This window comes from Magnolia sinica, chromosome 5 (genome assembly GCF_029962835.1).
Source record: "Magnolia sinica isolate HGM2019 chromosome 5, MsV1, whole genome shotgun sequence".
In the NCBI taxonomy this organism is placed as follows: domain Eukaryota; kingdom Viridiplantae; phylum Streptophyta; class Magnoliopsida; order Magnoliales; family Magnoliaceae; genus Magnolia; species Magnolia sinica.
In genome coordinates this window covers 112,290,486-112,300,848 of record NC_080577.1, presented here as the reverse complement: position 1 = coordinate 112,300,848, position 10,363 = coordinate 112,290,486, and the positions used below count along the sequence as shown (strand labels likewise).

At 41.8% G+C, this 10,363-nt stretch overlaps 1 protein-coding gene across 2 annotated transcripts; it reads left to right on the top strand.

Annotated features, from left to right (window-relative positions):
* Window positions 1-2,486: 2,486 nt before the first annotated feature.
* On the top strand, window positions 2,487-8,850 carry LOC131246748 (thylakoid lumenal 17.9 kDa protein, chloroplastic). 2 transcript variants are annotated; one of them, XM_058247132.1, is made up of 4 exons: window positions 2,487-2,826; window positions 2,940-3,054; window positions 3,153-3,222; window positions 8,464-8,850. In XM_058247132.1, the coding sequence occupies exons 1-4, from the start codon at window positions 2,540-2,542 to the stop codon at window positions 8,682-8,684; spliced, it is 693 nt and encodes a 230-aa protein (XP_058103115.1). In that variant the 5' UTR covers window positions 2,487-2,539; the 3' UTR covers window positions 8,685-8,850. The 2 variants fall into 2 exon arrangements, with proteins under 2 accessions (XP_058103115.1, XP_058103116.1); XM_058247133.1 differs by having other exon boundaries at window positions 2,687-2,857.
* The last annotated feature ends 1,513 nt before the right edge of the window (window positions 8,851-10,363 follow it).

Genomic DNA, 10,363 nt, shown 5'->3' with positions numbered 1-10,363 from the left:
AGGAGTATTAGGTGTAGAAATTTTTAAGCACACTTCTAGTGATGGTACTACTTGTGGTTGCAGTAGGGTTGTGAAAATGTGAAATTTATTCACTTAAAAAATAGGTTTAATGAACAACGTGTATGAGAAATGTATTCCTGTTTTTTGTTGCTGGGGTGTTTCAGGTTTCGAATTTTAATTAGAGGTAGCATACATGATTAGGCCAAATACATATTGTTTGGATTTTCAGTTTTTACAACTAGTGGCCATAGTTCATCGATCCAATTTGTTGATGTGACGTGCCTCGCTATGGGCGGATCTTGCACAAAAAAGTCTCCCAAACTGGTAGATCCTACCTATTTAGATCACTGAGCTGCACCCCCCCTTGCTTTAACTCATAAGCTAAATAGTATTGAGCAATCATTCAACCTGAGCATTGTGTATGATGTCTTTTTAATACAATATGCATTTTCCTGATGTCTTTTTAATATAATATGCATTTTCCTCCATATCTGAGACTCTGGATTCATATAAGTAAATTCAGACCCTCCAAATCATGGTCCCTTAGGATGGAGTGCATTCTTTAAAACATGCCAAATTCGTAGAGTCATCTGCCACATCGGTAGTGCTTGATGAAGGTGTTGACTTGACCCTGTACATCACAGACTTGACTATTTTATGGCTGAATTTGACAGCTACAGGTGAGGAACTTTTCACATGTTGATAATCAGTGTAACTTCTGAATTTGGACTAGATTTTACAAAGCCCAAAATTGTGGAACCGATCCGGAACCGAACTGAAAATCAGTGCGGTTCTGGTTCGATTATAGGGTGCTAATGGTTTGGTTCCGGTTTAGGTTCCAGTTCCGAAAATCCTATAACGGTTAGGAATGGTTCAATTCCAGTTTCACCCCAGAACCGGTCCAAACTGACCCATGTGCACCCATACCTCCAACGAACAAAAAAGTAAAAACAAGGTCTATATTTAACAAAGAAATGCTACGAATCCGACGGATAGAATCTTCCAAGAGGGATTTTTTTTTTTCTTTTTTAATTTTTTGTTCATGAACCATCTACAATGAGGCCCGTTGTACCAACGGCTCAGATATCTGGACCGCCAGCCCCACTCATACAAACTTAAAACCCGACCTTACTAGAAAATCTCTCGTGCCAAGCATGATTTTTCGAATACAAGAATGGTCTCGTCAAACTCTACGGTTAGGATCGTTTTGCCCCCAGAACTGATTCTACACCTGGTCACAGTCATGTTGGGGGCCGGCCTGCTTCCACGCTCTTTTCCATTAAGCCACCTGCGTGGTTAGAGTCCCTTAGACCAAATTCTACGGTTAGGATTGTTTTGCCCCCGAAACTGATTATATACCTGGTCACGGTCATGGCCGGGCCCGGCCTGATTCCACGCGCTTTTCCGTTGGGCCACCTGTGGGAGGAGCAGATTAGGTGTTACCAGGTAACCCAGTAGTGGATGTTTACCGGATTGTAGGGCCCACCTTGATCTCTGTCTTATATTTTATTAGTTTTTTCAGCTCACTTTAACGTGTGGTTCAAGAAAATGAAGCAATTCAAATCTCATATATACCACACAGTAGGCATAGTCTTGGAAACAAAGTAGATCTAAATATTAACTTTTTGTATTAAGCTGATATTTGTGTTTTTCTTTCATTTAGGTCAGTGTGACCTTATCAATAGATTAGAGGGCAAATCAACATTACGGTGGGCTGATGAAGTTTTTAACTGTAGATGTTCACACCATAATCCATAGCTCGAGTGGTAGACTAATTGAACATACCTCGTTTTAACACTGAAGTCTTGGTGGCAATTCCCTATTTGGGGTGACTAACATAAGTGTGTACTGACATGGGTTGTGTACATTATACTAACAAGCTAACCCAAAATAAAAAATAAAAAATGGTGTTCAATTGCCACTATTTTTTATAATGTGGTCCACTTGAGATTTAGATGTGCTATATTTTTGGAACCGTGCCTTAAAAAGAGCGGGAAAAACTGATAGACAGTGTGGATATACAACACATACATTATAATGAGCTCACTCGTTACAGTGTTATTAGGATTACTAATTGGGCTTGTTAGGCTCGGCCCACTTCAACTTCATGGGCTAATATATAGGTCCAAGCTCGAGTTTAGAATTCAGGCTTCTTATTCTGAAGGGCTAGGTTTAGGCAGTGTACAACAGCCCTCCTGAGCCAGTGGGACTTGCAAGGGCATTTTTGGGTTATACACAATATATAAAAATCTTCATTTATTCCTCATCTAACCAATCCAACCCATTCTCCCTTTTTGGGTCCAGCTGGAAGAAACGTCGATCTTGGGCTTGGGCCTACCATACATTTCACGTAGGCCGTAGGCTAGGCTCAGGTCCTGGGCCGGGTATCTGTCGAACAATGGGGCCGGGCTAGACAGAGTGTGGCCCAACCCAAGCCCGGCCCATTGGGACCCTTAACTAACTTTCCTCCAAACGTCAGTGGCGCTTTCGTCATCACACAAAGAAGAGAGAGGGGACAGATAACACAGTCCCGGAAGAAATGCCTCTGAATGCTCTCCTCATCTCTGCATTTCCACCCATCTCAACCTCTCCCAATTCAAATCCTTCAATCCCTCCATTTCTTCAAATTCCAACGGCTAATTTTCGACAGTTGAACTTTAGAACCACCACCCTCCTATCCAACCTAGCTTCCATTGCAATTGCTCTTTCTCTCAGTTCTCCCTCACCTTCTCTTGCAATCCCTTCTCTGAACTCCCAGAACCCTCTTCTCCCTCCCACCACTCCATTCTCTCAATCCCAGAACTTGCAGACCGGATTGGAAGATGGGTATTTGCTTTGATCCTGTCTCCTCAAATAGGTCTCTTTTTTTCATGAATTCGTCGTCTGAAATGCCCAATTTCATTTTTTTTTCTTTTTACTGAGAATTGTTATTTTCGCAGAAAAATCAGACCGTGTCCGTCAGTGAATCCGGGTTGCGTGTCAACAAATCCAAAGTCGTCGTCATTTGCATTTCCATGGATGATTCCAGAGAACGATAGGGATAATTCTGCTCAGGTATTTTGTTTTATGATTTCGGTGTTGAAATTTTGGGTCTTGAATTTTCAAATTTTGGAGTTGAATATGTTGATTTTTGGATTGAATTTTTGCTGCAGATGTTGAAGGATGCGATCTTGAAAACACAGAAGAATGCAAAGATTCAGGTCATTGAAGATACCCCATATGGTAATTTAGACTCAATTCTATAGCATCTAGACACCCACTTTCTAATTCCAAAAGTATAATATGGGTGTGTGCATAAAGAAAGGAGCATAAATAGCATTTCCATTTCAGATATGTTTTTCATCAAATACTAATTAGGGAAAAAAGAGACTCACCCACCTTACATGAGGCATACATGTGGATAAATCCAGGCTGCCAAATTACGTGCCCTGCTATCGATGAGGCATGGCCCAAAACTTACGATAATTGGATGATGCTAGCTGTTTGATCAGTGGCCTCAAATGGATTAAGAAATATAATTTTTAAAACGGTTGATGTCCAACAGGTGAGATCAAATGCTTGTAATATTGATCAGTGTGCGAAGCTCCATCCATTGGATCCCATGAGCTGGACAATCTGGATTGGGGCATACATATGCCAGTCACATGGTGGTGCCTGGGTATGGCAGAGGATGGTTTAATTCCTCTTAAATATTTTGTTAGAGTAGATTAGTGTAATCTTCCTAGATTATGATAACTTCACACACACGCGCACGCACGCATGCATGCATCTTAATATAAAAGGAAATATCCTAACCTAGGAGGATTACCCAATCTAACACCTAACGTACTCTAACAATGGGCAAGCCAGCAGCATTGTGAAGTTAATCCTCAAATTTCTCTTTCAGTTATTGCTTCTTACTACAATCGTAGAAAATACATTGTGATATTCTAACTGGAACAATTATAAGTTTTCAATTCTAACAAGTGGGGCCACTTATTTTTTGTGTCCCACGATGAACCATGGGGCAAAAATCTCCTCGACAAAACAATCATAGCCTTTCAATTCGTGGCCTGGTCAAGAAGAGTAATGTATCAACAGTTCATATTCACTGTAAAAGGTCCAAATATTAGTGGCCTGTATTTCCGTATTTGGGTGAGTCCTGACATGATCCATTGACAGTTGTATGCAATGTAGCAGTGGTTTTGATTAGTCAACCTTGGGCTGGGTCCACTCAAAGTTCATCTAGGTTGAGTCCACTTGAAGACTTGACCTGACATTGTTAATTTTCTTGGAATCAAATTGACAGTCATGACTCCATAACTAGGATCATGAAATGCATACATACACAACAATATCAACTAGAAAACCACGACTAGGATGCACGACGTCTCTCTCCTTGCTCGGCCTTGAAGATGAACGGCTCCGATTGTCGCTTCACGTGTCCATGCACAGTAGACGCCCTTGGCTCACCTTCTCCCCAATTCTACCTCAAGTGTGTGCAATATATGGGTAACCCCACATGTTTTGAGCTTGGTTAGAGAGGGCCAAGAGTCTCTCTTAATTTTAGGCTTGGATCCCTTTTCCCGTCATTGAAACCTAGTCCAATGTGGGCTCTCATTCCTTACCCATGTTAGCTTGCCCTAATGTGAAGTTTCCTTTTATGATTGAGCCTTTAAATTTAGAGCTCAAGTTTTCCAAAACCAAAGGGTCCCATATAGCCGGACGCATGTGTGTATGGGCCACCGTAATGAGGGACATGCTAACAGACATGACTTCATATGTAATAATTATATATATTTTTTTGAAAGATGAGATTATATTAATAAGAAGGCAAAACCAAAAATAAAAAATAAAAAATCCTGCAAAAGAGTTCCTTGGACTTTGAACCCTACCCAGCAGACACTCAAGGAGCCCACTCCTTGATCTATTGGTAGTGAAAGAACCCCACTGTTGGGAGAGGACTGATCCTCAAAATTCCAACTGTTCCTTTCAAGCCATAAAACCCAACACGCAACAAGGAAAGCAATTTTCCATCTCTTTTTGCCGAGCTTCCCTCCTCCCCCAACTTCCCAAGAACAAAGATGATCTTGAATGCGAAACAGCACCACCCAAGCAGCATCGGCTTGCCAAAGAATAACATTCCAAATATGCGTAGAGAATGAGCAGTGAATGAATATGTGATCAACAGACTCCGCATCCGCCATGCAAAGAGGGCAAACATTGGGGAGGAAGAGGCCTCTCTTTTGGAGATTATAGATGGTCAGAATGCGATTTCTTGCAGCCATCCAGATGAAAGCAGCCACTTTCAGGGGAGCTTAGTAAAACCAAACCAAAGCAGTGCAGCAGGGAAGGCTAGGAGGTTCTGGGTAGGCAAGGGTGTTGTAGAAGGACTAGATAGAGAACACACCAGACTTGGCAGGACTCCATATGATTGAATCCTCAGCCTCGGTGTCCACCACAAAGCCCTGTAACTGAGAAAGGAGGGAAATGAATTCAACTAATTCATTATTTATCCCTGAGGTTTCTACGAAAATAAGGGGACGAGGCTCCTCTTGGGGCAAGCATGGAAAAACACTCAGACATGGAGGACTTAGGGGAGGAAGAAATCCAGGCCAAGGCTGGGAAGGAAGATGCAAGTGCGGTGGAGCCACACCAATGGTCTCTAATATTTTGTCCATTCCCCACAGAAAAAGAAGCATTCTGGAAAATTATTAGGAAGTAAACACATTTAAAATGGGTATATAAGTAATAAGTATTATAAATTAACCTAAACAAATAGCTAAATTGCTGCGTAGCTTGCTGGTTGAGAGCGTGTCTCATCCTTACTGAGGTCGCGAGTTTGATTCCCACTCACCCCCCGTTTTTATTTGATGAAAAGCTGGCCCTGACGAGTGAGTGACTTGAGCCACCATCCCCATGAGGCATGTCCTCGACCCGACGAGTCTTCCCAAGTCAGGGCTGGGTCTGAGATTTCCTTAGTTAGGGCCGAGTCAATCTCAAAACTGAGTTACCTAATTCCTCACGTCCTCGAGCCAACGAGGCCTTCTGTGGGTCTGAGATTTCGTGGCCCCACCATGACGTATGTGTTATATCCACACCGTCCATCCTTCTTGGGTGACCATTTTATGGAATGAGACAAAAAATGAGGTGGATCCAAACCAGAAATGGAGCACACCAAGGCAATGGAATTGAATGTCTGCCATTGCAAGCTTCCTGGGGCTACAAAAGTGTTGGATCTTCCTCATTTTTGAGGACATGCCTTAAAATGATATTGCAAAATGGATAGATGGTGTGGAAATAATAAAAGTACATCCATGTATATCTAACCACCAAGAATACTATACAGATGGAAAGTGTAGTTGTAGGAGGAGTATTGCATACGACCGCTATTATGATTTACCTCTGACTATTGTAGTAATGATAATCATTACTCGCTTACCATATATTACAGCAAATTACTGCAATAATCAGTAATCCAAACACGCTCATGTGCTTTGTGTGGGTGAAATCCATACATTGGCAAGCAACCACATTTTTAAGTTCCTAAAATGCCCCTGGCTTTATTTAAAATGTCTTCCCATGTCCCTTTAATATTGATGTATGGATAATTTCATATCTAGGAAAGATTTTTTATACAATGGTAACTTTGATGTATGGATAATTTCATATGTAGGAAATTTGTTAAGGGTAGTCTAGTTATTGATATTTGTATATGTATACATGTCTTAGGGCCCAGCTCATTGAATTTATAAACGTTTTCTCCAACCTTCTTCAAGTTTCATGGCATTAATCTACACCTTCGATTTTGAAGGTTTTGCATTTGTAGCACCCTCTAATTTGCATACTTGCTCTATGAGCTTTTCTGAGGTTTGCTTATTCCCATGCATGTGAGAACCTGCCCATCCACATGGAGGCACACGTGCCAAAACAGAATGCTTGTGCTTGGTTTGAACTTTCCATTAGATGGACTGTACTCTTTAGATCTTATTGCTTAAAAATAGGAGCATTTCACACCTCAGGTGGACCACAACATACAGAACAAATGGTGGGCCAGAAAAATCTTTTAACCACTTTGTTTACTTTGTACATCGTGGCCCACCTGAATCTAAGCACATGTGTTTGATATTGGCATGTGTGCCTGCATGTGGATATCAGGTCTCCACATGGATGTAAAATTAGTGGAATCTCTGCACAATTTAAGTTATTAAATATGCATGTATCTCCATTTAAATGCATGTATTTGTTTATGTATGGTTTAAAGATGAATTACTGGGTGTGAAATGCTGGATTTGCTGTATGTGGGTCCCATGGTTTGGTGTGGGTTCACCCTAGATGTGGAATGCCACAAAAAGAATAAGATCTCTCAGATTGAAAGATCCTAACCTTTGATATTTGAATGTGGGAAATTGTATTGCTTCCTTAGCCATCTATTCATGGGTCGATAATCAAATGGTTAGGATCTTATAATGTGGGAGATTTTTGGGGCCATCCACCAACGAAAGTGGGATTAATTGATCAATGTTTTGGATTGCCAAAGCTTAAGCCCCCACATGCATTGAATCCCGCACCTCAAAAACCATAAAGTTGATGATGATTCTGCTATTGTGAAGTGTGTGGTATCTCATTCTCCATCCAAATTCATGTAAAAATAGTTCAAATCTAAAATGTGACAGTGAGTATTACTTCGAGTTAAGAGGATTTTTTATTTTTTTTTTCCGAGAAAAAGTCCCATCTCTCAATATAATGATTGGGTCGACCAGGTCAGGCCAGATCATGAGTGAAGTATCATGATTAGGTCGACCAGGTCAGTCCAATCATGCATCTGGAGGGTTGCCAAATTGAACTGAATGGCTGCGGTGCTCAATTTGGCCACTTGCGACATTTATCTCACTTGCCATTTCAAGCCAGACATGCTACATTCGAAAACTCCACAAACTCAACTTGTTTGGGTCGACTCAACTCAATCAGATTTCGATTTGATCACGACTCAGTGACTCAGTCGACTCAAATTGGAGAAACTCAGGAAAAAAAAAAAAATCGATCCAAATCACCAACATTACAGTATTTGTAAAATTAAAAATTTTGAACATCTCGGAGTCTGTGTTCACAACTAGAAGAGACTCAACCTAGTTACTCAAATCGATTCAACATTTTGAAACCTTTGTCTGACAAATGCTCTGACCCGCATTTAAGTGTATGTTTGGGTGTTCAAGGTTCCCAAAGGCTAACACCTGCCTAATCATGGTGGAGATAAGAACAGGACCTCCCATTCTTAACTCCTTTTCCTTGGCGTGGAAAAAGTTGCAAAACAGAATTCCACATAACGCTCATTCTTTTTTCTGCACCAACCCAAACACCAACCACATTAAGCATGCTTGGAAAAATCCATGCCAATGCCAATTTGTGGCACACCCAAACGCTAAGTAAACTAGATAATATATGGCTGGCTTTCTTTAATGACTATGTACCATTGCTGATCAGGTCAATACCTACAAGCTGAGGTGGATGGGGGTTTTGGCCGTGACGTGCTAGAGTTCTTGATCAAAAGGGATGTGGTCGTATACAGATCGATGGCCACAAAAGTCACATATGTTTATCCATTTACGACGGCTTTGGGCGATTCGAAGGGCCAAGAAGAAAGGATGAAGAAGATCCTGGAGCAGTTGGGATGGTATGGGCCCAGTTTCGATTACATGGACTGATTAGTGATTATCCATATTCGATTCCATTTCATGTTTGGATCACATTCATTGAAACAATATCCAATCAAATAGAATTTGTAGTATGGTAGCTTTCTATGAAGTTATCATCATGTAAAGAGCTTTCAGATTGGAAGATCCTAGCCACTAATCTTGGGCCCTTTTTTTTTTCGATTGAATGATGACTAGCATTTCTCTTCTTAACCATGCATGAATGCCATGAATTGAGAAGTTCGGATTTTCAGGTGAATTGTCCTCCTTCCCCTTCGGGACCACAGAGCGATGGTCCAGATGAATGAACTGCGGGACCCACTTATACAACATTCAATTTGATAATCCCATCCTTTCCAACCTGTGGCCTGTAAGAGAAATACTCATTCGACCCGATAAATGCCCAAGATCGGTAGCTAGAATCTTCTGATCCGAGGGATGGCATAATCCACCCATGATGGGGCCCAGCATACTAGTGGGCCCCACTTGTACAAACTGACATAACTGTAAATGATCGTACAATTCCAAGCTTTTCGTTAACTCTCAAGTAAAGCGACGTGCATTGGATGCTTGTGGTGAAAGTATGCCGTGCCCAGGTGAGAACGTTGGGTGTATGTGGTATTGTTTCCACGTTCATGCCGAGCAAGACGGTCAGCGGCGGCAGTGGGCCTGAGAAGACGGCTGTTCCAATCACCTGACCATCGGCTGCCTGTGGTACCTATGAAGGTGAAAGTGGGCCAGGTTGGGTTGCGCCACTGACCTGCTTGGGGCTGGATTTGAGTTGACCTCGTCGATTTTAGCTCATGAACTGAGTTGAAGACCATGGTTGAAAGACTTGGGTGACTCGGATGAACTTGTTCAGCCCAGATTCGAGTCGGTACTAGCTCGAGTCGGGAGTGGCTAGGATGGGTGACTCATGGTATCAAACCGGGCTGGGTGCTGCTGAATCGGAGTCGATTCGGACGAGTCGTATCGGATTCATCTGTGTCTTAAAATCATGCTGGAAAAATGGGCTAATAAGCTTCAGCCCAACCTGACCCACTTAATATCTAGGGTGTGTTTGGTTGCCAGAACAAGATTGTAGGTGGTGCCTTGTTTGATGAATGGTTCGGATTTTTGAACACATGGCTCAAGAACATGTGTGAGAGAGATGGGTCAATCCGCACGACTGGCCTGTTGGGCTGCGAGGCTTGGCCCACTCTTGCCAGTGTTGGGTTTCTTATCTAAGTCTGTGGACTGGACCTTAGCCTATTATGGACATGACAATTAGGGCTGAAAGTCGGGCGGGTTGGGTTGGGTTGGGTCGGGTCGGTGCTCAACCCTAGCCCAACCCAAGGTTCCTGTACCTCAACCCAAACCCAACCCAACCCAACCCAACGTCGGGTTGGGAATTCTCAACCCAAGCCCAACCCAAGCGGGCTCGGTCGGGTTGGTCGGTTGGATACATGATAATATTTTCATTATTACATTAGTCTATTGTATTTCAATACACATCTTAATTTTTGTATCTATAGTTTTATTAATTATATATGTAGTTATTTATAGTAAAGAACTTCATTTTTTTTTCTAAACAAACTAGCTAAAATAAGGGACAACTATTTCTTTAAAAGTCATGTTGTGTAGCACGCAATTTATTTGGGAGAGAAAAATCCGGCATATCTTATTAGCTTGAGTCATTGAAAATGATGTGG

What these genes read in the sequence shown, in the direction of transcription:
- LOC131246748 (XM_058247132.1), top strand. Translation starts at nt 2,540, where the DNA reads ATGCCTCTGAATGCTCTCCTCATCTCTGCATTTCCACCCATCTCAACC. An exon ending in CAGACCGGATTGGAAGATGG is followed by an intron (nt 2,827 to 2,939) that starts GTATTTGCTTTG and finishes TTATTTTCGCAG; the next exon opens with AAAAATCAGACCGTGTCCGT. An exon ending in CATTGAAGATACCCCATATG is followed by an intron (nt 3,223 to 8,463) that starts GTAATTTAGACT and finishes ATTGCTGATCAG; the next exon opens with GTCAATACCTACAAGCTGAG.